General features: G+C 36.5%; 2 protein-coding genes across 2 annotated transcripts; one reads left to right on the forward strand and one right to left on the reverse strand.

Moving 5' to 3' along the window:
* The first annotated feature begins 4,173 nt into the window (after window positions 1-4,173).
* MYEF2 (myelin expression factor 2) lies at window positions 4,174-19,199 on the forward strand. The gene is made up of 16 exons (XM_009886146.1): window positions 4,174-4,397; window positions 5,626-5,678; window positions 6,946-6,953; window positions 7,051-7,144; window positions 8,018-8,209; window positions 8,893-9,046; window positions 9,462-9,511; window positions 9,598-9,661; window positions 9,825-9,926; window positions 10,124-10,174; window positions 10,249-10,317; window positions 10,612-10,710; window positions 13,671-13,742; window positions 14,950-15,158; window positions 15,269-15,320; window positions 17,149-19,199. Exons 1-16 carry the CDS (start codon window positions 4,358-4,360, stop codon window positions 17,310-17,312), a joined length of 1,473 nt encoding a protein of 490 aa, XP_009884448.1. The 5' UTR covers window positions 4,174-4,357; the 3' UTR covers window positions 17,313-19,199.
* On the reverse strand, window positions 17,966-26,177 carry SLC24A5 (solute carrier family 24 (sodium/potassium/calcium exchanger), member 5). The gene is made up of 8 exons (XM_009886145.1): window positions 26,001-26,177; window positions 24,522-24,605; window positions 24,327-24,430; window positions 23,907-24,007; window positions 22,812-23,095; window positions 21,893-22,099; window positions 18,908-19,009; window positions 17,966-18,358 (listed from the first exon to the last, which is right to left on the reverse strand). Exons 1-8 carry the CDS (start codon window positions 26,065-26,067, stop codon window positions 18,036-18,038), a joined length of 1,272 nt encoding a protein of 423 aa, XP_009884447.1. The 5' UTR covers window positions 26,068-26,177; the 3' UTR covers window positions 17,966-18,035.
* Between the last annotated feature and the right edge of the window lie 289 nt (window positions 26,178-26,466).

Genomic DNA, 26,466 nt, shown 5'->3' on the forward strand with positions numbered 1-26,466 from the left:
GGTGCGGGTGGTGTGAAACCCCACCGGCACCGCCGCCCCGGTGCGAGCCGCCGGGCTCCGGTCAGGCCAGTCCTCACAGGATCCCTCTCTAGGAGTGTTTTGCATCCCTTCAGGTTTTATTTACGTTTCCACTTCTTATCGTAGTGGTGTGTTTTGTGAAGCCTTTGAACCGATCTTTGTTCAGCTGAGAATGGTAAGACAGCCCTATAGGCATGTGCTTCTTAAAAACAAGCAAAAAACCCCACATGCATGCACAAACTTTTCTTCTAAATAGTAACAGTATCATATACGGAATACGGAAACTGTGCCGTATATAGCAGGTTTAAAAGGAGCCAGAAGTACCAGCTCTATAGAACAATACCGTGAATAACCTTTTATGGGTTTGGTTGTTCTTGAAGTCAGGCTTCGAGGGTCGTCATTCTTTACATGAGCTAGATGTTGGCCTCATACCATTGGAATTTCAATATCCCTTCTAATCTCATTCACATCTTGGAGGGAAAACACGTTTATAGCAGGCCTATGGTTGCAGTACATCAAAGCTGTTGAGATCGGTGAAGTTTTGACATGTTCTAAGCAGCCCAGTCTGATACTGCTGTGTTTAAAAAATGCACATGGGATTATGTTCAATATAAAGCTGAAAGAATAAAGGCATATTTCATGCCTTTACTTGATTCCCTATGAAATTCTAATAGTTTACAAGTTATAAATTTAGCATTGCCATAAAACGACAGTTTGTTTTTTTCCTGAGCCTGGCCTCAGCTTCTAAACTGCACAAATTATGATTGAATTTTCACAGGCAGTTTGTGACCCTTTTGCACCATTGGGGCATATAACATTTTATTGCCTTTTGGAGTTGCTGCTGTTAAAGTAATGATTTAATGTCTCTGTATCCCTCCTTCTGTCAGCAGTTTTCTTTTCTCTCTAAGACTAATCACAAACAAATGAAAAATCACGGTCATTCTGTGTGGTAGAAATCACAGCTTTATGTTTGAAAATACTGCAAAGGTCTTGGTAACAGAGTTTCAGATCTTACTCTTTCACATACAGTTTCTAGTCTTCCCCAAAACACTTGTACAAAGGATTAAGCTGTCAGTGTGTAGGTGAAACGTGCCACTTAAAAAAAGTATTTCAATAACCAGGTTTGCTTAGCATTCAGATTAAATTGGAGAGACATCCTGGTCTCAGCTTGCACGCTTCCCTAAGTTTATTGTGTTGAGCAGTGGAACTGTTCATTGCAACAAAGCTAAACTGATCTACGTGCTTTTGAATCACATGTTGTGGACTTCTGGCATTTCTGTCCTTGTGGATCTTATTATTTGTATGGACACTTGTTAGCAGAGAAGTAGAAGTTTCTTAAAAATACCCCAAGCAGCTCTTAAGGCTTTAGTGTTGATTTACCTTGTGCTTAATATTTTTTAGTCTTCTAGTTTTGTATTTATATATGGAAACCTTATCTTTTGTTTCCAAAACTTTATGGAAGTTGAAAGGCGTTATTTTTCAAAGAGTAAAAATTGCTCTTTTTAATCAATGAGGATGTGCTTTGTAAAAAGAAATTAATGTAGACATCTCTTTTTAACCCTAGAAGTCTGCTAGTGATTTCACAGGCAAATAATCATTAAATGCATAAAATGATTAGTTCATACAGAAGGTAAAGAGTAGAAATTACTGTTGTTTTTCCCCCAAGAAAATGTCGATTCATAGTTTCTGAGACTTTTTGGTGGTCTATAGGTGACTAACATTCATTGCTTTGAGTATATTATTTGATATAAATTATTTTTAATATTCAAGGAGGAGGGTAAGAGTTATATCCACAGAAGGATCTCTGTGTCCAGCTTGTTCACTGGCCCTTTGGTTTTAGCAGATGAGTTTTGCAAGAAGGATTGCTTTTTAATTAATCCTCTATTTTCAGGAGACTGTGATCCCCAGACTTCTAAGTGAAGAGTTGTCTTGTTTCCCAGATTTAAGAGTTTATGCCAGACTGATATCCTCTGTGCTCTCCACTGGTTTGTACAGCCAGGTCTTGTAGAGCCCGTGGATTCCATATTTGGAGACCTGGCTCTTCCTGAGCACCCAGGGGCTGTTTCATAATCCTTTAAGCAGAAAAGAGCTTAAAAGGCTAAAGAGAATCCATTGCTCTAATCCTAAAACTTAAGGAAGAACTGAGATTTTAATAGGGGCCTCATTGAGGGGGAGAGTTTTGCATTTACAAATGGGACTGGATTGGAAGGAACTGATCTGACTGGAAAATCTGATACTCTGCTCTTTCCCTCCCCTCTCCCTCCAGCTCCCTCCAGTTCCCTGCATTGTTTCCCCCATTTCACTTCATTAGACAGCCACACAAGAATTATATTGCCACAACAGACAGGATGGCGTGGAGGAGGGATGATGCAGAGGGAAGCTGGAGGATGCTTGAACCAGATAACATGGTGTTGACTTTGAATGTTTTAAATTTGACAAATACTTAGCCCAGAGGAGTGTCTACGCATTTTTCAGTTGCTAATCCTCTTCTAATCCACTTGTAAACACAAGGCCTGTGAAGTTTATATCATATGAGTACTTCAAAATTTGGGAAAAAGTCATGGGAAAAATATGGATGTATTTGAATTTATTCCTCCCTGAAAAGTGCCCAAACTTAGTTTTAGCTACGTGAAAGCCTACTTGCTTATGCTCTTGAGTGCAAGACTGCCACTTACTCGCTGTTTCATTAATAACTATGCAGAGAGCTGAGAATACTCATTTCAATTAATGACAATCAGTGATCTTTCCATACATTGTGGTTGTAAAACTGAAATGCCTGTTTAGGCTAATTTTATGCCAGAGACCTTCCAAAGAGTCAAAACAAGATAAAAACTAAGCCTTCTGAAATATGGGAAAAATTGTAAAGATAGTGATGTAATTTAAGGAGGGTTCACAGTCGATCACTTTTGACAGTCCTGTAGGACATTTCATTGTAATTGTTCTAACGCAAGTGGCTAATGCTGGCTTTTTAAAATAGAAGTTTGTGTAAAAGTACTTTTTAAGTTTCTCATTAACTCATTAAGATTTGAGCTAGACATTGATGTCTATCTCTAAGTAGCATCTGTTTAGTGAATCCCATTTATGTGGCTTTATCACTGGATTTCTTTTCAGTTCAGTGGATCACCTTTTTTAAAGCAACAATTCGGGCACCTTGATCCTCTGTTAGCATTCTAAATCACCTCGTGATAGTAACGCTATCAAGAGTGCCAAAAAGATTTAGATATTTCACCTAATACTGTACAAAGTGTATAGTTTTATCAAACTTGAGATTTGGGCTGCTTTAAAAGAGAGGAAGCACATTTTCCCTCATTTTAAGCTAAAAACAAGAGCATTTTAATAAGAGAGCAGCTGCTATTGCAGCAGACTGAGGGCCAGAAGTCTATTTTGTTGTTGCTAGTGGATAATGCCTGGTGACTTAATTAGTCTTAGATGCAGAGGGTGTCTCGATACATCTATTTCCTATGCATGTAGCAAGTTTTCAAATTCTCATAGTGTTAACCAATGAAAGTGAAAGAGCATTTGTTATTCTTAATTGAATTTTAAAAAGCAGTCTGGCACAAATTGTGAATAAAAAATATTTATGTGGTGAATAAAATGAAATTTGATTTACAACCTAATAGAGTTGCTTTTTATGTATTGTTATTACATTGAATGAAGTATAGCAAGCTGTTCCATAAATTGGACCGTTTCAACTCTCACTTCTATGGTGAATATCACGTAACTTAGCCAAGTCTGATGTGAAAATTATTGAAGCACCAAAGCATGGATGCTCTAGCTTATTTTACAGCTGAGTTGCTGTGTTTTGATATTTGTAGTATTTTCATAGTACCATCTTGCTGAATTTTGACAGGCATAATGGAAATCAAATGTAACTGAAGTAGCAAGGTGTGCTTTCTTTGCTACAGGAGTGAATAAATCTGTTACAACATTATTTTTTGTTTTAGATAAAGCAATGTATTTTCCAACTAGACTGGTAACATGAATTTATTTTTCCTAATTTGAAAAACAGCATTTAACATCCTGGGAATTCTAATAGCATAGGAGGTATGCAGCTATGTACATAGGAGGTATAATAGTCTAATGATCCAACACAAGACTAATATTTTTTTGTTTGGGTGTTTCTTTGTTTGTTTGTTTTTTTTAATGTAGGGATAATGATGAGACAGCAAAAGAAGAGAAAGCACCTGCAAAAGAGAAGTACGTTGCAAAGCCGAAGGCAATCCCTTCTCTCGGAAACAAGAATAGATTCCACCCCTATTCAAAGGAGAAGAATGCAGGCACTGGAGAAAAGAAGACTATTAATCGTAATAGAGTTTTTATTAGCAACATCCCGTATGACATGAAATGGCAAGCTATTAAAGATCTTATGAGAGAGAAAGGTAACTTATTCCTTATAATACACTTTACATAGAAAGGGATAGAATTTAAATGCATTGTATTTGTCCTTTGAGCCACACAGATTTGATTTCACTACTTTTTCTTTTTTTTTTTTGGGCCTTTACTTGGTACATCTATCTCCCTTCCCCCTCTTTCATCTGAGACAATTGCATTGCAGGGTAGGATGGGTAAATGAAGTGTTTACAATCTTCTGCCATTCTGGTGTGACAGTAGAGAGTATATGCATGACCTCGTGACTTCTTAAAGAGATTGTGTTTCGTCTAGTTGTAGTCTTTGTAGATTATTTTTTTTTTAAGGGTTATTGTATTTAAGCAACACATTTAGTGTGTTAACCTGAATAATAAAGGATGTCTTTCAAAAGTTGTTTTGTATTTCTTTGGTGGAATTTGGCTGTGGAATTAACTTTGTCTGCATTGTCACTACTGCCATGACTGTTTGTGTGGAGGTTTGTATTAAAAGCTTGTTACTTTTGTTGCAGTTCTGATAGAGTAATCTTGCTACCCTAGACGTTTTATTTTAAGTTTGGGGTAAAATCATGCTAATGCTTGAATTCTGTAAAAAGTTAGTTCTGTGTCTTCCTTGAAAAAAATGATTCTTCAAAAGTAATGCAAAGCACACTTGGCTTTTATGTTGTAGGCTGTGAAAAATGCCAACCCCCCCCTTCTGTAACTGCTGGTTTATCTGTTGTAAGGTGACGTGACTATTTGATTGGTTTATTTACTGAAACTTCCTACTTTAGAAAGTGAGTGGCTTGCTGTGAAATATTTGATGTGTAAATTTGGTTATTATTGAAGGCAAACTTATGATTGAAGACATTCAGGTAGAAAGTCACCTTAAAACAGGTGTTGTGAGTAGGATGATAAATGTAACACTTTCCAGTGAACGTTGATGTTTCATTTGTTAGGGTAAGGGACTGTGTATATCTGAATTTGTTCACCAACTATATCATACTGGCCAAAATATGATCTGTAGTATGAATTAGGTTAAATATAGTTGTTTGTTTTTAGCTTTTGAGAATGTGGCTGCTGCATATTTCTGAAAATTAGCTAAATTATATAGCCATTGACAGGAGGTATGTTGGTCTGGTTTTGATTGTTGGTGAATAATAGGTGCTTCTCTGTAGAGTTGTGCACAGGGGCACAGTAAAGAAAGATACTGGTGTTTAAATGCATTGTCTCTTGGTATTTTCCCTTTGTATGTCTTATGTAGTTGGTGAGGTTACATACGTGGAGCTGTTTAAGGATGCTGAAGGAAAATCAAGGGTAAGTGCCGTGGGCAACAATCTGCTAGAGGTTTAAAAGTTCCTCAGCAGTTTTATTTTTGTATAATACTTGTACCAGTTACTGGAAAGTAAGTTTCATTTTTACACTGATTTTCATTAAGGTAGCCTTGAGGATTTTGTATTAGAAGTAGTCTGACACTTTCACGCAACTTAAACTAGCTGGCTGTAAAGGACAAAATACTTCTCTAAATGTTAACAGATGGCATTTACTTAATTCTTCTTTTTAGCCAACATCTTTGTTTTGGTACAAATCTGTTTCATATAAAGGACGTTCAATAAACCACTGATTTTATTTAAATTTTGTTAGTGTAGTATTCTTTTCTTGGGGCCAATGAGTACAAAATGTTAGCTAAGAATATACTGTTTGAAGTGCCTGATTTCACAGCTTTGCAGGGTTGGTACTCTAAACATTGGATTAATGTATTTGCTTTCTTAAAACTAAATGGATGGAGATGGTTGGTAGCCAATGGAGTGCCAGCAATGAGGCACTAAGAGTGAAGATTGTTAAAGCTCCTTTGTCGTCTTAAAAATAGTCAAAAGTTTGGCCAATAGTAGCTCTGAACCTGCAGTGAGAACATGAGAAATGCAGGTTTGAGTCTTAACTGAGGTTGTATCAATTGTTGTAAATTACTTTCTTTAACGCTTGTTAAAACCAAAACATGCTGTCAGCTTTGCTTTACTTAAAGCAATCCTCAACTCTTTGCTTTATTAGAAGGATTCTTGTGCAGTCAATAAGGTTATTTTCTTACAAAGTAATTTCTCAATTATGCTAGTAGTACTGGAGAGGTATGCAGACTCTTTGTTCATTGTATTGGTATACTTGATGTAGGTAGATTTGAATTTTGTAGTTAGCGGGCAGCTTTTAATGACACAATGAGTGTCTTGATTGGTTTTTGGTTATGTTTTTGGGTTTTTTCTTTCTACCCTTCTCCCCCCACCTCCTCTCCCCAATTGTCCTTACATGGATCTGTGTGGCATTTTTCCAATTCTGGTTTGGCTCAAAGAGAATAAAAGATAATGTATTCTCTTGCATTTGAAAGGTATGTATATTAAGAAAGTAGGAGAAATTCAGCTTGGCTACCAGTAAAAAGCATGTATTATGGATTTTGAAACTGAAAATAACTTGAGTAGTTATTTAACAGTGAGCTGGGATCTTTAACTGGAATCTTAACTGCTCTATCATATGTGCTGATTGACTTTTTTTTTTTTTTTCCTTTACATATGAACACAATTCATCATGGATGTAGGGTTGTGGGTAAGTTTCTTTTTCTATGTGTGTAGAAACACACTACTATCCAAACATTCTGTTAAATTTAGCATTTTAAACTTTATTTGTTTTGTTCCCTCTTAAGTGTGGTTGAATTCAAAGATGAAGAATTTGTTAAGAAAGCGTTAGAAACTATGAACAAATATGATCTTAGTGGAAGACCCCTGAATATTAAAGAGGTATGGTTATTGCTGCTGTTTTTAATTTGAAATAGTGAAGATACTATAACTACTGAGATGACAATGCAGCATTTTGAACACTTTAGCTGTGTAATTTCCTGTTTATTTTTTATGACACTTTCTTAATGGGCTAAAGTGCCTGTTGGCTTGCAGAAGGTCTTGATACTATGCCAAGTGAACTGACAAAAAGTGCGTCCTAAAGTCGCAATAATGTAATGCTGTTTTTCTTTAAAACAACTTTGTCTTTACCTTCATATTCTTACCTTAGCATCATCAGGTCTCTTCCAACCTAAATGATTCTATGTTTACATTGCTTCCCTCCTTCAAAATATGATGCAGAACAAGCTGAGTATCAGACTACTACATATGTCCAAAAATGGAGCTGAAAGTAGAGAACTTGTGCTGACTGGAAAGTGAAATAATGTCAACATTTCTGTTGTAGTGTTGTAGTATATGACGGTGTCTGATGCAATTCTTTTTGTCCTGTTACAGCTTTAATAATGGTATTAATAAATAATAAAAAAACCTAATTAAATTAATTCAGTTCTTGGACGAACGTGCTAGACTGACAGTCCTCTAGATTGAAATCTTTTCTACTTGTCCATAGGCTAGGTACAGCATGTGAAGTGGCAGTGCACGCTTCCTCAACAAGTGCTTTGCCAATATGCCTCAACCCTCATCTGAAAGGACCCACCTCTAGAGGTGAGGGAATTAGGTCTCCATGCTAATTCAGTTCTTGATCCCTCTGACATGGACAAGGATATTAGTTGATAAATTTGATGAGTTTATGTAGAATTTCAAATAGTACCTTTTTGTTAGTTGCCAGTCCTCTTGTTGATGATTAAGTTGGCTTTATTTTTGCCCATGTTTCAGGATCCCGAAGGTGAACATGCTCGTAGGGCATTACATCGTGTAGGAGGACAGTTTCCAGGAGGACATGGACCTGATGTAGCACCTGGAATAATGAATTTACCACCTTCTATTCTCAATAATCCAAACATTCCTCCTGAGGTTATCAGTAACTTGCAGGCAGGCAGGCTCGGGTCCACTATTTTTGTTGCTAATGTAAGTTTATAACTGTATTTTATAACTGTAATATTTGATCTTTGTAAAACATCTTACATTCCTGCATAATTCAGTTTTAATATAAAGAGGAAATTAGAAATGTTAGTTCACAATTAGTATGTTCAACTAAAAATGCTGGATCTGTATTCAGATTTTGAACATGAAAGATACGTTAAGCTCTTAAGGCTGATGTGCACTTTTAATTATTGCACAGTCATCTGTTGATTTAAAAATATTTTATACATCTTTTTTGCTATCTGTTTACAACTGCGTTTCTTCTTTTTAATTAACTACACACTTCAGTTTATCTTGCTAGTTACTTTAGACTAACTTAAACTGTTACATTTGTTGGAGGTGCTTACTTCCCAAGATCTTTAGTTGCATGAAAGACTGCTATGTGTGCAAGGGGACTTGTGGGAATACAGCTGCTCTTGAGAAGAACCCATCCATTTCTCACTGTTAGTATGTTAATTAAAGTAAAATACGTATATGTAGTATAAATTGTGACTTTTAGTTGGTATTTTTGGACTTGGTTGCAGTGTGTATATATTATAAAATCCTGGCTATTTACATATATTAAGCATTTTGGGAGGCTGAAGAGTTACAATGCAGGAAATCTCTTCCAAATGTAATGGCAGAACAGAAATGTGCACTGAAATCACTAATACATTTCTTTCCGTAAGCTTGACTTTAAAGTTGGCTGGAAGAAACTGAAGGAGGTATTCAGCATTGCTGGAACTGTAAAGCGTGCAGACATCAAAGAAGATAAAGATGGCAAGAGTCGAGGAATGGGAACAGTTACCTTTGAACAAGCAATTGAAGCTGTTCAAGCAATATGTATCCTTGGTTTTGAAAAATAATTGATCAAATATAGATTAGTCTTTAAGGGCTTTGGTAGCATAGTTGTGCAAATGGTGCTTATTTGCCTTGTAGCTAGTATATAGGGACTGGAGCGTAATAACTGTGCGGATTGCATTTTTAATAGTGACTGAGTTTACTGGTAGAGTCTAAAAAGGTGTTCCTGATAATGTTGAACAAGCTTAAAAAGATGTGGGAACGTTACGTGTGACACTAACTTTTATATACCTAACAGCCTGTATAGTCTCCTCTGGCCTTTGAATTGGCATTCTGAATATTAGGTAAGGAAAGATAAGACTCCTAATAACGGTGCAGAAATAAGTTTTTCCAGTGATTCTTCCGAAACAGTTAAATTGTGTTCTGTAGTTAGATTCCTTGACTTGCATTTCTTCAGCTATGTTCAATGGACAATTCCTGTTCGATAGACCCATGCATGTAAAAATGGTAAGCTGCTTACATTTCTTTTTACTTTACATGTTTCTGCCAAAACGTTGACAGGATCATAGCGTAACATCCTTGTTTTTTATCAGGATGACAAATCAGTTCCCCATGAAGATTTCCGTGTTGCAGACAGCAAAACTTCACAATTACCTCGTGAGTGCACACATTGTTTTCTGCTCCTTGCACTTAATATATGTTGATACAGAGCCTTGGATATGTTGTTATAGAGTCTTGGAACAGTTTAGTAGTGCTTTTGCTTGATGTGGTCTCCTTATGATACAGAAGAAAATCTTTTTTACTTATTTTTGTTTCCAAGGTGGTCTTGGTGGCATTGGTATGGGACTTGGACCAGGTGGACAGCCCATCAGTGCAACACAATTGAGCATGGGTGGTGGAATGGGGAGCATGGGTCCAGGAGGTAAATCTGCATTCTTCATTTTAAAGTTTTACAGAGCTTTAAGTTTAAAATTGTCATTTCTGTGTTTGGAATAATGACATACTCTTGACAAAGCAAGCCTTGTGTAGTGTGCTTTTGAGATGTTAACTGTCTCTGCATTTTAAAAATGCAGAGATCTTACCTGTCTTCTGAATGGTGTTTGTCTCTTTGGTTTAAAGGTATGGGAATAGACGGTCCAGGATTTGGCGGCATGAATAGAATGGGAGGCGGTACGTGCAGTGAAGTTCTTTGCATTAAGTATTTTTTTAATATTGTATAGAAAACACTCTTCCTTATTTTGCAGGACTTGCTGGATTTCGTGGAATGGAAGGAATGCCAAATATGGGAGGATTTGGAGTAAGCCGAATGGGAGGTAGGTGAACACTGATCCTGTACACTTACTAGTTTGCTAATATTTATTTATTGAAAGCCCTTCCTTTAGGGATGGGTAATGTAGATGAGTCCAAAGGAAATAGTCGGTGGCATGAGTGGAAGCACAGGAACTGCTGTGGGAGTTAAATATTTAATAGGTGCCTCTGACTTGTACATTAAACCCACTTCTATTTAAACAAGAAGCTGTGAAACAAGTGTTGTATGGACACCAGCTTAGATACACATAACAGAATATTCCTTTTTTATTATTATTATTTTCCTTTTTTCTCTACAGAAATGTTCCGTGGTGGAATGGGAGGAAACATGGACAGAGATTTTGGTCGTAGTGACATGGCATTGAACCGTGGCTTTGGAGATTCTTTTGGAAGGATGGGTATGGTAACTGTTAAATTTCCTCTGGCAAATTGCAAGAGTTTTACTAGAAGAAGAGAGCTGCTTTCATTTGGTCATCTTCCTCTGTCCCCTCTCCCCCAGTCGTTACTATAAGTATGTAATCTGGGTGTTTATTATAGTCATTGCTTAAGATGGAGGTTAAAGTGTGTTTTGGTTTTTTTTTTTCCATCTATAAAATATAAACAGACTAGATTTGAGGAAAGCATTTAGCTTCCTACTGTTAACTTTGTGAGGTATTAAGTACTGAAGATATTGAAGCATATGCTTTTGGTAATTCTGAATGAGCGGCCAGTGTACCATCTTTGTAAGGTCCAGGTGCCTGCTTTTGCAAATGCGTGCTGGAAAATTGTTTTTACTGCAAATCAGGTAGCATTGGATGGGAACAGTGAATTTTGGTGCCCTCTGTTTTCTTCCTGCCTTCCGAGCTCAAGCTGCTCAGAATGGGTTTTACTGGCCTCTTCTGTAACTGAGCCAGCTTTGTTTTGTTAATAGATGATTTCTTGTTGACGGAGTTCACTTTGTTACTTTCAAGTTCCCTCAAATGAGGTGCTTTTCTATCTTAAGAGGCGTGGAAGTGTTTTAACAGTAGAGCCTTCTTGCACTTTGTTACTACACTGTTACCTGGATGACTGCATTATAGGAGACAGGTTTTCTTTCCCCTGCTCCCCATTTTTCTCCACTTCCCCCTCCCGTAAATTCTCCACTGTGAAAGAGAAGAGCTGCTAAGACCATAATTTTCATCTGGTCTAAAGCTGATTTTTTTTTTCTTTTTTTTTTTTTTAATTTGGGCAAGTCATAACAAAGGGTAACCCTTGTGTGCTTCTCTTCGAGCACTGGTAATTGTGTAGAAGTTATAAGAATGTAATAAGCTTGTCAGTTGAGTTAGTCTTAATGTCTCGGTATTTATGTCTTAGAGATTAAGTGTATGCTTTCACCCTGTCTACTTGCAAGATAGGATAAACATCTGTTTCCCAAGTGAAAATTCAAAGTCACTACAGTTATAAACGTTCATGCAAGCAATAGACTTCCAAATCTTCTGGTAACACACATTGGTTTTGAAATGCATAAACATGGCCACTGTGAGAAACTGATGTAGGAGTCACTCATTCAGTAGGTCCAGCAAGCTTCAACTTCCCACCTCTCAGGAACCTTACTATTTAAATACTATTCTGACAACCAAGATAAGAGTTTCCCAACTTATCCTTAAGTAATAGAAGGAAATTGTAGGGATTAACTTATCTATTTAGTTAATAGATACAGTGTTTAGTCAGGGAAAACCCTAGTGTACACCTGTTAAAATATTTGGGTTAATGGTATCTTAAAAGGAAATGCTGTGGGTGCATTTGGCTTTAGTGCCCTGCCAGTTTCAAGGAGGGCAACTTAAAACAGTCTTTAATTGGGCTATGACATCAATTAGAGAAAACGAGGGTGTTTGATTTGCAGCGTAATTGTTGGATTTGCCATTTAAATTGCCAAAATTTTGAAGTACCCAAAAAATCAAAGGTTGTGTCATAGACCATCTCTAAGCATACAATTTTTTGTTGGTGAAAAGCAAGTGGCTGAAAAAGTACAGGTAAAGGACATCTTTTAAGGTTAGAAACAGCTGAAATCTTGCTTATTAAGATTATTTGAGCTTTCAGGTTGGCTTTTTTGTTTGTTTTGGGGTTTTTTTAAGTACCTCTTAGACAGTTGGGGAGACTTTTTTCCTTTTAAAAGAGAGTGGTTGTAACTGGGATGCACACACAAACAACCAAGGTTTTCTAGCTCTGGAAAAGTGGGTTGTTTTTTTTTTTTTTTTCTTCACAATTCTTTTTAAGGGCAAAAACCAGTGACAGCAATCTCAAATTTTGACTTGGTGTTTCATTGCAAGACTCTCTCTGGCCTAATGAACAAGTAGTAAGGTCTTCCTCATATGCACACTGTTGGCTGAAGTACTGGGAGTAATCCTGCTGGTGTTGAAAATTGGTAGTTTTTTTAAACAAGCTAGTCCATATATTTTGAAGTCTTCATATGGCTATGATAGCATGTTGTCTGAGAAGAGACAAATATTTCCCACAAGAGACTGGCAGGGAACAATTTTTGCTGTTATGAACTGCATGGAGAAAATGAATCTAATGGAAGACTCAGCAGTGACCTTTTTTCAGATATTAAAGCAATGGTGTCTAGCCTAAAGACGACAGTTATTGATCTATTTTGCCATAAGTAAAAATGGAGCTGTTACTTTTAGGTATGAAAATCAAGCAAGCAAAATGCAGCTGACAGTTCCAGTCTGTTCTGCAGTGACAGGAATGTAGTTGTTTTGAGTTTCTGCAAATCTAGAATCTCCCTTCGGATTATTTTCCTGAATATTAGCACTGTGATGAAAAGAATTATTTTTACGCCGCTCTAGAATCAGTCTCTGATACCGTCCTGGATATTCCATGGTTCTGCCAAATAGCTTTTATTAAGTGTTTATTCCCTTCCTTTCTCCCTTTTCTCCACCAAATTACATCAATTCACTCTTCATATGCAGTAAAGAAAGACACTGGGAGAGCTGCTCCTAGCTTTTTGTATTAGTTTCTTTAAAATGGGAGAAAGTAGGGCATTTCTGTACTATGAAGTTCAAATAAGATGAACCCTTCAGTTTTGAGGCTGTTCCTCCCAATGTGGGAAATGGCTCATTTAGTTTTAAGATGTTTGTGCTGCTGGCAGACTGTCAGAGGGGAGTAAAGCTAGAAAGAAATCAGAGTAGCTTATATCCCATAATGGAGGAGGAGGAACTAACGTTACTTACTAGATGTTTCCTATTAGGTTTGTATAATAAAGGCACAGGTTAAAGTGTTCTGTAGAAAAGAATTGCCAGGTAACGTTGAGATCAGTGCACTTCATCAGTGTGTGCTTTGCTGTTGTCGCTAACTGGTGGTTTCAGTGTATGTCACTTTATTATTTTTTTCTGTTTAGGTGGTGCAATGATTGGTGTTTTTGCAGGAGGAATGGGAGCGCCTAGCATGGGCCCAGTAAGATCTGGAATGAGTAGGTTAACTTGTTTCAATAGAATGTAAATGCATAGGCAATATCATGACACAGTGTGTGCATGCAATTGTATCAGAGGATTTTGGTGTAGTGTAGTGTTTTGCCAGTGCTGGAAGAAGTAGAATTCTGTTGCATGTGACTGCAAGTGTAACAGTTTATAAAGCTGTTTTGTTGAGGTAAAAGTTCAGAGGAAAACTTGCAACTACAGTCTTTCCTTTAATCTTAGTTTTGAAATGGTTTTAACTTCTGGTTTGGATGGAGAAGTGATTCAAGTACACTTGTGTTCTACAAAAAAGACAAATGGGCAGAGTTATTTGTGTGAATTCTTGAAGCTGAACTTCAGTAATCTCTCCTCATTGAAATAAATAATCAGCCTTGAATTTCAGGTTATCACTCAGTTTAATTTTGTGTAAAGCTCAAATACTGAGTTTGTATTGCAGCAACTGTCTGAGTTCCTCAGGCTAGAGCAGATGAGAAACTAAAATCTTGCTAGTGGCAATCTTCAGAGGCATAAGGCTGAAATAGAAGGTCCTTCATGAATGATCTTGATAGTTTTGCTTTACATTAATTTTTAATTATGAATCCAGAAAGATTATAATAGGATATTTGAATGCCATTGATCTTAGTTCTTTATATAATATGCATTAATATACTTCATTGCATGTATCATAGGAAAGTCCACGCTATTCACAGTACTTGCAGTAACATCTGTTCTCTGCAAAATGTGCTTTCTTTAGAAGATTGTGTCAGTTAAGTGCGGCTGCATTAAGTAAAGCTGAATATGAATGCAGGAAGCAGAATAAACAATAGTATATATGGTCAAATTATGTTTCTTAACATTGTCAGCGTTATTTACTTGATCTCAGGGTATCAGATATTTACTGGACGGCCTTTAAATCTTAATTCTGTTCTTGTGTTCAACATTTTACTAGATTAGATGGTATGACTAACAGCTTGATGCAGTTTGTTTTTTACTTTTCTTTTAGAACTGACACTTTGTATGTTATAATACTTTGACTTAAGATATTAGCCATGCTACTAGATAAATCACTGTGCATATAGGAAGTTAAGTTTTGTATTACAGCAGTTTTATTAAAGTTATTTTTCTCCTGACACAAAAGAATATTTTTTTTCTACAAAATACTTCTACATTTGTTACTAAAAAGATATATTTTTTTTTTTATCCTCCTTTTCTTTCCCTGTGTAGGTGGTGGAATGGGTGGTATGAACAGTATGGCTGGAGGAATAGGAATGGGGATGGATCGGATGAGTTCTGGTTTTGATCGAATGGGACCAGCTATGGGTGGAGGCCTGGACAGGAACATCGATATCGATCGAGGATTTGTGCCTGGCCCAATGGGAGGTGGCATGAGGGAGAGATTAGGCTCTAAAGGCAACCAGATATTTGTGAGAAATGTAAGTATTTGCATACATAAAAACCATGAGCTTATTTTGTATGCACGTTTGATCGCATGCTCTTTTTCTTTTTGTAATACTTTTTTATTAATAATGCTTTTTTATTCTAGCTTCCTTTTGACTTGACCTGGCAGAAGTTGAAGGAGAAATTCAGTCAGTGTGGTATGTATACGAATCTTATCCCTGCTCAGCTGCATCGACTTCAGGTTTTATATGGTGTTCTTTATGTAAGGACAGGAAGACAAGGTTCTTGCCTTATCCTGAAGAAGAGTCTGGCTAGTCTAATCTTTTTGACTTCCCCCACCTTTTCTGAGTTATATAAATAATTTTTAGGCATGACATCACACATAAGACCAAGGGCTATGGGCTATGGGCTATGTTGGCTCCAAGTGCTCATCCACTATAGACTTTACCGATTCCATTAATAAAATTACTCTTTGAGCTTTTTCTTTTTTTGAAGCAGGTATTATGTATCTTCGGGCCAACACAGAGTATGTAATGAGACAAATGCATGCAGGGGCCTGGGCCTGTCCAGGTTATGCATTGCTTCCAGAAATGGTGCTGCATCAACTCAGAGTTAGTAATTTTGCCAAAGTGGCAGATTGTTTTTCATGCAAATAGATGATCCTGATTAGCATATTTGCAGGCTGTAATGCCTCCCCTTTATGTTTAGAAATAAAGGCCCTTTTTATGTAAGATAAAGGATTACTACAAATATCCGATAATTCTTTTTATCTAATTCAGAAAAGTGTCTTTTCACAGAATTGAATGAAAAATGAAGCTTAGGTGTAGAAATACATGATTGTTTTGTTTTGAAAATGCATGCTTAGAATGGAAAGCTCAGCTGAATTACAGGATGGCTTTTCTTATTTTGCAGAGATAGAAAAGACAAATAATTTAAAACATACTACTGATACCTAAGACAGTCTTTATACAGCTGTTTTCAGATTTGATATAAATTAGAATTTGCAGTTCAACTATGAAAAATTTTCAGGTATTCACATTTTTTTTTGTAGCTGGAGGAAACAGCGAAACCAGTTCTCTATTTTTTAAGTCTTGACTGCCTGGGCAACTTTCAGATAGTTCAGATTTTATTTTTTTTTTTTATTATCTCCTTGGCAACTAACAGATGTAGTAATTATGTTGAATTAGTTTTAAGAATTGTAAGCACAAATATAAGCAACAGATTGTATTCATGCCAGTATCATAAGAAAATACAGAAACCATGTCTCCATATGTTCAATTTCTTTCAATGAAAGGCCAGTCTTCTGTCATATGATATTTAAAAATACAAAGCTATGTTTTTTAGGGAAAAGTTTCCTGTTCCTAGTGGCATTTGGGGGCTCAGGAGTGGTGTGCTACAACGTACCATTAGCAAAAACTTACTAGCTCCAGGCCTTGAATAAAAGCATCTGCATAAAAATGTTGCCTCATGAGTTGAGTGTCCAAACTCAAGAAAACTCTGCAGGAATTGAATAGTGCATGCTACTTTTCCACTACTCCTAACGTGGTAACTTTAGTGTTTTAAAGTCTCTAATTTTGCTCTGCAGCTGCTTTACAAAATTGCTTGAGTGTTGTGATTGCTTGATACATTGCTGTGATGAACTTGGTAGACTGGATTGAACTTTAATTCAGTTAATGCCTGTCAGTAGTCACACTTCTGGCAGTGTTGGTAAATGAAACACAAAACTTTTCCTTAGCCTTGTAGGGCACTTTGTTTCAAACTTGAGGTTAAATACAGGCATACTTCATCTTATGCTAGTGTGAAGGAAAGATTTGAAACAGCGGATATTATTTTGGATTCTTCACTGCTGTTTTGACCTGTGTCACTTTCCCTGAATGAGTGAATATACCATCAGTCTGAAAGTGCTAATTTCATCTGTCTGCCTAGATTACATTTAAAAATGCTTTTTTATCACTTCTAATGCGTTCTTTAAGTTGTTAGTGCACTGAAGGCTTGAAATAACTGCTGTTTAACTTATTTATTCAGGTCATGTAATGTTTGCAGAAATAAAAATGGAGAATGGAAAATCAAAGGGCTGTGGAACAGTGAGATTTGACTCACCAGAATCTGCTGAAAAGGCCTGTAGGATAATGAACGGCATAAAAATCAGTGGCAGAGAAATTGATGTACGCTTGGATCGCAATGCATAATTTAAAACCGTGTGTTCAGGAACATTCCTATGTCTGTTTAGCTTCTCTATCCTAGTAAGTCATTTTTAGTAACATTGTATGCTTACAAAAGCTGTAAAAAGGAACTTTTAAATCCCACCAGCCTTTAACAGTATAGTGTTTAATATACTGTGATACTTGTTAACTGAATCTTACTATGTTTGGTTTTTAAAGACAATTTGCCTGATTTTTGTTGTTTTTTTTAGAGGCACTGAGCACCTGCAGGTCCCTGTAGACCATGGAAGCTTGGGATGCTCAGTGCCTTTGGAAAATTAGGCCAAGTGTCTCTAGTCATTCAGTTTAAATGAATGGTTATACTGTTTTTAATAAAATAAGCCATTTTCTCTGTTAATCTCAAGACTGCATAGTGGGATTTGTTTAGTGTTTTCTGATTTTTATTTTTTCCCCAGTGTGTACCAACATTGTAATGTAAAAACTAGATGTCTTTTTTTTCAGAATTTTGTTTTTATATGTGCGTCGTAGTCATACTGTAATTCTTGACTCTTCAAAGAAAGGGCTCCAATTAGGCTGTGATGTTTTCGTTCTACTTAATATTACTTTAATGACATGACTTAGTTCTGTAAATAAGATTTAGAGCCCAATGGGAGTTTTGAAATATATTTTTTTTTTTTTATTTTGACCAAATGAAGAAACTGATCTTTCTCTCTTGCTTTTTTTTTTTATCAGTCTAATCACTGATTAAAACTAGTTACCACAGACCCTTGTAGGATTGTTCCCTATGATGCCAAGTTCATATAAAATTGATAATGTAGTAAATACTAAGTACAGTACAAGACAAATTGCTCCCAATTTTTTATCTATTTTCCAGCCATTCAAGTGAACTGCCAGCAAAATAAAAACAACAGAACAGATAAGAGAAATGGCTGTGTATGTCAAACCACTGCTGTTCACTTCTATGGGTCCTGATGTATTTATGAAGGCAGTTTTTATAAACCAGGGTATTCCCAAACAGAGCATATCAAATACGTTGGATCCTACAATGTTAGACATAGCCATATCTCCATTTCCTGTAAAAGAAGAAATACAAATAAGTATGCTTAATTGTATTGTATGAAATTGCCAAACTGTTTTGGAGGAACAGACTGTTAGCCTGCAATTTCTCACAGAGCACCCTTTTCAGACTTTTCATTGAAAGAACTGTAGTCATGATTCTACAGAACATGGTTTTGGGTACCACAAGCATTAAAAAAAAAAGTCTCCCTAAATCACCAGCATCTGCACACTTGCACTTAAAATAAGCTAGACAGGCTATTATAAAATCCAGTCATGTTTAAAATACCAAGACCTACAGGAGTGTTTTGCGGTAAAACTGTAACACTCGATCAACAGCAAATCAAACCAATCTAGAATACTCCTCTGAGAGGTTTTTAAATGTCTGAGCCACAGCTTCTTCAGGTAAGCTATTTATTTATTATTAGTAAACTTAAGCTCTAGAATCTGGAGCAAAAATTCTGAAGTTACTCCTTGAATTTCTGGAAATGTTGACTAGAATTCTTTTTTTCTTAGTACCTTTTAAACACATCCATTGGAATGAGGCTGAATACTAAAATCTTTACCTTTTTGAGCCACCAGCACACTTGCAACTGTATCTGGTACGCTTGTTCCTGCTGCTAGTAATGTGAGACCCATTACCGACTCCGGAATTCCCAGTGTTTCACCTGCAGTTGATAAATAATGGTAGAAAATGCAAGTATGTTTTTAGTTTAAGTTCCATTGAAAGAAATTCCTTTGTACTTTGTTTGCTGGGGAAAGGATTAGTAATCATACCATAATTTCAAAAGGAATCTATCAGCTAACTTGACTAAATTTGAAGTGACTGAACCGTGAAGTAGTTAAAAACAAGAACAACAAAGAAATACCATCCTGTCCTTGTTCTTCAATCAAATAAAAAAGGAACTGTAGTATAGTAACCATCCTAACAAGTTTCTCTAAGACCCGAGTGGAATGTCTCTAGTGGTCAAGACAATACCAATTACGAATTTTTTCTTCCAGATACAGTAGAAATTTAAATATCTAACAATTTACTTCCCCCACCCCCCGCCTCAATTTCTGGGAAATACGTCTTCTATATTTTTGGGTATCTCATCATTAGCGCTCAAAAGTCTCATGAAGCAATAACTCTTACCATCATCCACTCTTCAAAGGGGGAGGAAAAAAGCACATGAGTTTTCTTGGGGAGGAGGGTCATTAAGATCATTACTGCCATATTGTCTCAGTTACGTGGCTTTTCTATTTCACTCAATTAGAAAGTTTTTTTTGTTGGAATCAGAAGAATCAAAATGCAGAATTTTTATATGACTGAGTTTCTTTAGGTAAATACAGGTTTAAATTAAGAAAAGTTTTAAATTGTTATTAAAACAGCAGCTTATTTTTCCTCACTTTTTTTTTTAGCCCCACATGTCCTGTAAGCATACCAATTTCTCACTTACAGGGAAACAGATGTTCAAAACTGTTTCAGCAGTTGTACCATTCGCAAGCATCAATATGCTGAAGTATTTGATACCTCTATTCAAACTATTAAATAATTAGCATTTCTTAAACTTTTTTGTTTGCTAGTAAGTATCTTAATTTTTTTTAAAATCTAAATTCTTACTTGCAATATTTGGACACTAATAACAACAGTTTTCTTAAAATAAGAACCTAGGTCAGCAATGCTTGCCTAGTACATACGAGCTTAGTCTAGGTCAGCCCACTAAATTTATATTTGAAATCATTTGTTGGTTCAGAGGGACTAACATGATCCCGTTGCCGAATTTGTACTGGTATTTTATTTGTCCATCACTCCTAATATAAAAGATTTGTAGGATGAGGGACCAGCAAGATCAGCTTTTATAAACCATCCAGGCTGGAAAATAACGGTTCATGCCAAGCAAGCAAAGGTGAAATATGACTGAACCAGCCTTATGTACCTAACAGTAGTTTCTAGCCCTCTGAAGGTTATAAGATAGTATCTAAACTCAGGTGAATCTAATTTCTCTTTCTATTAGATAAATTTATCTTCTATTTAATGTGTAGGGTTTTTTTCTGGCAACTGACCATAAAGAGATAATGGTTTTATTTTTCTAGTCTTTAGTTAACTTCGTGTATCAGTAGCAATATCTTGCTATAAGTAGTCAAATTTTATTTGCTAGCATCAAAAAGGTGTACAAAGTTAGGTTTGTTCTATCAAAATTTAGTCCCCAGCTGTGATACCTTTGTGACATTCTGATAGGCTGTTTATGCAATGATAGAATTTTTAGGTCACCCTTCATGAAAGAACCTGGACTTGATTATAATGTGTGTGTAATTTTTAGCGTTTTAACGTGTAAATAGAACATATCTGACCTAGAAGTAGTGGGCTGAAGACCCCAATACTGCTTGTGATGACTCTTCAAAGTGGACTAACACTAATACCCTATTTGAATCTCCACTGTACCTGCTTTCATATGAATTAGTGCTTTGTCTAGTTGAACAGCAATAACTTTCATTTGAGTCTTGTTTCAAAGGCTTCTAGCATTCAGACAGTAAACCCTTGCTCTTTAGATACAAGTGGAAAATTACTTGACTAAGGAGTGAATCTGGTTGGTGTTGTATCCAGAGATCTACTAGTATTTTCTCAAAGGTTTACCAAATGTGTAGGTCTGTTTCTGCACTGAACAAGGAGTTATTCATTGAACTTAAGTTGAAAACAAGTTTAAGATGCTGAACTAGCAGAATACTTGAATAGGATTAGTGAACTATAATGTGGAAATGGCAAGCTTTGTAACCTTTCTTGTTTATAGATTTGTTTTCTGCTTGTTCTTCAAATTAAAAACTGGATTTTTCTCAATCTGACTGGAGAAACAGTGAAATGAGGAGACATTTAATACCTTAAGATATTTTTAAGAGACTGTTTTTACATACAAGTTCATACCCCTTCTCTCACTTAAATGCAATTCTTTTACTGCTTCACTTTATGATGCAGATTTGTAAAAGGTATACATACACACACACCAAGAATGTTTAACAAACACATGAGGCTATAGTTGAAATGAAATAGTACAAAGATTTGGGAGGATTTTTTGGCAGTTAATTTAATGCCAGATCTTTTACTATAGTGTTAAAAAAAAAAAAAAAGTTATAGAAATAACAGATCTTTTACAGAACCCTGAACCTTTAGTTCCAGTCTTGATGGATTCCATGTTTGTCAGACTTCAGCTTGACAAGTTTATTGCTGTGTTTCTAATTGTTTCACTTCATGAACCAGTTTAATGAAACTGTCTCTTTTTAAATATAGGCTGTTTTTTGTAGCTATATAAATGAATTCTCATTCATGTGATCGTAAGCAGTCTGAACCAGCTAAACTCTAAAGTGGTTTTCGTTAGATGGAAGAAGGTGGCAAACTACACTGTCAAACATAAGTTTTTGTTGGTTTTGTTTGTTGGCTTTTTTTCACAGCAGAGTATGTGTTGCTAAACCAACTGTTAATTGTGGACAGGAAAGCTCTTCACAGGGAGAAAACTGTTTTTTCAGTGATTCTCGATGGGTTGATTCTGTACAGCAGCAGCACTTCAGGTACCTACCTGCTATTGTTATCATCCACACAAGAACGTAAGTTATTGCAGAAATCCATGCTGCTGACATGAAAAATGTCACCATGAACCAGTTCCTCCAAAACTGTCTTCTGCAATCTGGTATAGTTAAATAGAGTAGTGTAATAATAGGAAGGGATAACACCCACAAAATTCTCTTCATATCTGCTTCAGGCATGGTGAAGACATTTGGATGATCTGTTGAAGAAAAAGTAACTTTTAAACTGTATCATTTAGTTTGAATCCATAGCACACAGTCATACTGCTGGCCTCTACTTGTGAGAATACTGAAAAAAGGTAAAACATACTTTCTCAATTTCTAGCTCTAGTCTTACACAGTACCTACATCACACTGGACAAAACTCTGAAATCAAATGTTCTTTATTACCATGTCACTAGGAGAGAATTAACGTGGATGAAAAATGAACTTTTCTATAAAGGTTTACACAGAATGTTTGCTAAGAGTAAGTACTGACTGCTGTTTTTTGCCTAAGTGAAAAGGAAACTGATGATCTGTGGCCGCATCATAGCTATTCCTTTACTTCTGATATAACACATATTTTGGGCTATGAACCTGCCATTGTCATAAGAAGATGGTATATATTAGTACAGTACCAGTGGGTCTTTCAGCTGGTACTGCATTTTACAAGCAGTGTTGCTGGGAAGTTTCAAATGTGCACAGCAAAGACTGATAGAAGTCTGCTGTTGTAATATGACACAAAGGAGCAGCTCTCCTAGCATTCCTTTAGAAACTAACTCTGATTTTGCTTATATTCCAAGGAAGAATAATGATTTATTGGAGTTGTTCTGTGAACAACATCTTAATAATATCTCAGAATCTACTCTATTAGATACAACTGATGCAGACAGGCATGCAGAGTGCTAGAGACAACTGTAATAATACTTATACCTTCAGAGATTTCATCAAGGCCATGTAAGCTTGTTGAAAGTTGAGAGTAGTCCACCTTGTCTTGAAAAATTCCGCTATCTGTTCTTGACTGTTTACGAATTAGAGGTCCACTCTCTTCCTGCCATCCAGCCAGTGGCTGATGCTCAGCATTCTCTTCCATAGCTCTTGTAAAACATGTACAGCAGGGACTGAACTTTTTCATGAGGTATTGGTTGATTTTAATGTCAAAACATAGTACCAGAATATAACACCCATATATCAATAATAAGGATGCACTTTCATACCTAGAATGAAAAATACATTTTACATAACATGTAATATAAAAAAACCCCAACTCTCTGACTCGTTTAAATGGCATGGTGTTAAAATGGAGTGAGTGAGAGAGAAAATTTGCATGAGTAGCAAGAGGAAAACACAAAAGCATCTATCGTTGTATGGCCAGTGTCATGGAAGTTCATGAGTGTCTCCATGTCTTTCAGCAGTCTGATTAATTCCCCTTTCCTGCAGAATGTTGTCTGTGTATTGTATAGCTGCATGTTTTCCAGGGAATCTTACTGATTGAACATCTTACTGATGTTTGGGAAATTGAGTCTTCATATGATGGTTAAAGAGAGAGATAGCATGTGCTATTTTGAGTTAGAAACTTCAGATACTTAATGCTGGGCCTGACTGACTTACTGAGGCAGCAGGAGTTTCAGTTTTCACTGAAGAGAGTTAAAACATCAGAAGCTCATGATCTGCTTCTGGCAGACAAATATTTTTCTTAACAGTGATGCTATCAAAGAAAAGGCTCAAAATAAATACACTACAAAGACTAATTGCTATGCCAAAACGGTTGTGTAGAAATTGTCAAGTCCATACAGACAAACCTATGCAGATCAAACTTTATAAATGTGCAGGGTTTGAATGTTTAGGTAATAATCTTTACGAGGATTGTGACTTTCTACATTTTTAAAGCCAACAGGATATTTATTTCTGTTAGTGAATGGCAGTTCAGGCTACTTGAAGTTCAGAGGTTTTTTGTTTGTTTGTTTTTCAAAACACTGTCTCGCTAATCTCCAGTCAACATGAATTCAACACTACTTGTGCTCTTACCAGTAAACTCTGTTGTCAGATATCATCGCAAGGACCGCCGCTACACTAATTGTATATGCCAGACAGTCTCTAAACAGCGGCCAACAGGATAGCCTCGAAACCTGCAGATCACAGATTCATTTACTTTTCTTAAACTTGTCTAATACTTTCACTAAGTGCTGTAAATGCTGCATCAATATGTTGTTTCTATATTATGTAAAAATTTAAGATTCTTAGGAATGACTTAAGTATGATATTTAACAAGTTAGTGTTTTTAAAAACTTTCATAGCAAGTTATCTTAAAACTGATTACATGCTGGTTTTGCTACTAAATAATAAACTTGACAGTTGTCATAGTAAGTCTCCCTTGGCTTTTGTTGGCAAATCAGAAAGGATAACCATTTGGCTCTTAGGAGCAGAACTATCAAAGCTGATACATACCACGCTGGATAACAGCCCACAAGCTGCAGAAATACCAAGAAGATTATAGATTGCTGATCCAAGGATGGTGCTGATGCCGATATCTCCCTTTGTCACGAAGACTCCTATAAGGAAAATGACTCTCTGGTATGTTTCAGTTTGGCATGCAAGGAAAAGAATTCTAGATTGTGAGGAGTCAAAACACATGTCTCTTACCTAGAAAAGCAGTGACAAGCTCCGGAGCAGAGCTTCCAGCAGCCATAAAAGTTGCTCCAGCAACATCCTGAGAGAGGCCAAGGCCTGAGGATAGAGCAAAAGAATTGCTTAAACAAATAAATGCTTCATTATTATACTTGGATTAGTATATAATGTTAGAAGCTACTACAGTTTAATAGAATGAACTTTGCTTACTTTCGTACAGTTAATGTGTTTCTTTGAAATTGGTAAAATAATATATTGAAAACATAGCCTTGTTTCTTAGGCTAATTTATTTCTAACTTTATTAAAGAAACTAAATACCAGAAAAGAAGTACCAATAATACAAGAGATTTGGGCATGATCTTAAAATCCAAAATAGCCATACATATGTGGGCTTTAACTCTGTTTCATATGGGTAACAATTGTGGGGAAATTCCTTGGACTCTAGTGCGATATTGCTGTATGATCCATGTCGAGTCTGTCTATCTTCCAGGGAAATCCATGCTACTGTGTCTTCACGTACCAGAAATACTAGTTAAATTCAAACCAGTGCTGCGATCTTAAAATCAAATTTTCACTTCATATGGACAGTGTAAGAGCCTGTGTCTTGCTTGAATGAAATGAGATTTTTGTTCTGGTAAGTTGACTGTTTCTGAAGTGTAACTCTGCGGATCAAGTTCTGCACACTAAGAACAGGGACGTATGGCTAATTATGGAAAAAGTCTGACAAATGCTTATTTACCGTCAATAAAAAAAAAAATATCAGCTCTACAGCAGTGTTCAAGCTTACATTTTTTGTAAGTGTTCTGGTCTGGAGAATGTTTTCCAGTGTTCAGGATGAGTTTCCCTAGGGGAATTTTTTAATGCCTGGCAATGAAAAGCTGAACTCTCAGCCAAGGCTGTCGCTTTAATTCAGTGGTCAGCTAAAGCCTGAGGAATTATTAAAGGTTGATTAGATTTCATAGAACTGTTGCAACCATGGTATTCCTTTCCCTCCTCTGTCATACCTTTAGTATGTAAACAGTAGCTCATCCTGAGACTCGTTCACTGCTTTGAGAGAAGTACAGAAACTTGAGCCAAGGTACTCAATTCTCATGTTTTAATATTGGAAGAGTTTTCGTTTCTTCCTTTGGTGTCATGCCCCCCCCCATATTTTTGTTTTTGCTTTTACTAGTAACCTGGATGTGTTACTGCTCACACCAAAGTTACATTGTCAGTTTAGTTAATATTGAGGAAGTTTTAAGATTTTCCTCCAGACACAAGGCAAGCAAATTTTAACTGAAGGCCGTGCAGAGTGTAATTAGAGTATTTTTCAATATAATGTTGATACATTGTATCAAATTAAATATTGTATGGATAAGTCTAGCTATGCAGTTAGACTCTGAACTTTCTTTAGTTTTGTCTCCAGAGCACTCTAACTTTGAAACTTTTTAAAAGAGAATGTTCTATACCGAGCTGCTTAGTTTTTAGAAGAAAGAGATGAGGATGTTCACTTACATTCACTGATGATCTCTAGAGAAGGTAGAAAGTAATCATCGCACACAATGGACACGGCCAAAAACATGTAAAGTATAATTATGAAATAGATAACGATTCCTCCATCCTTTCTCTCCTGCGGTGTAAAAAATCCTTCAGGAAACTCCGATGAAGAAGAAAGGACACAACCCGTCCTGTTTTCTGAAAATTGAGCACAAAGGTGTTACACATCCGAATACCTTTCCATTTTTCAGTCTGTCAGAGTTCTGCGGATTAGAACTATAAACGGGGGATGGCTTCAGTGGATTTCTGTCTCAAACAGATCTGTTTTTCATTTAGGGACAAGGACCGCTGCGCAGCGCCGACGAAGCTGCAGCGGTGTCCTCCTCAAAACGCCGCACACCCGGCAAGGGCGAGGGGCAAGACAGCTCCAGGCAGAGCTGACCCACGGCGGGACGGACTGTGCAGCCTGCCCGCCGCGCCCCGG

Source organism: Charadrius vociferus, unplaced genomic scaffold (assembly GCF_000708025.1).
Source record: "Charadrius vociferus isolate BGI_N301 unplaced genomic scaffold, ASM70802v2 scaffold365, whole genome shotgun sequence".
Classification (NCBI taxonomy): Eukaryota; Metazoa; Chordata; class Aves; order Charadriiformes; family Charadriidae; genus Charadrius; species Charadrius vociferus.

Excerpts from the sequence above, each read along its gene's own strand:
- SLC24A5 (XM_009886145.1), bottom strand. The coding sequence starts at position 26,067 with ATGTTTTTGGCCGTGTCCATTGTGTGCGATGATTACTTTCTACCTTCT. Across the intron at positions 23,096-23,906 it reads TCTGACAACAGAGTTTACTG|GTATGAAAGTGCATCCTTAT; the intron begins GTAAGAGCACAA and ends TTTTCATTCTAG. Across the intron at positions 22,100-22,811 it reads CCTTGATGAAATCTCTGAAG|ATCATCCAAATGTCTTCACC; the intron begins GTATAAGTATTA and ends TTTCTTCAACAG.
- MYEF2 (XM_009886146.1), top strand. The coding sequence starts at position 4,358 with ATGAAATGGCAAGCTATTAAAGATCTTATGAGAGAGAAAG. Across the intron at positions 10,175-10,248 it reads CATGAATAGAATGGGAGGCG|GACTTGCTGGATTTCGTGGA; the intron begins GTACGTGCAGTG and ends CTTATTTTGCAG. Across the intron at positions 13,743-14,949 it reads CCCAGTAAGATCTGGAATGA|GTGGTGGAATGGGTGGTATG; the intron begins GTAGGTTAACTT and ends TTCCCTGTGTAG.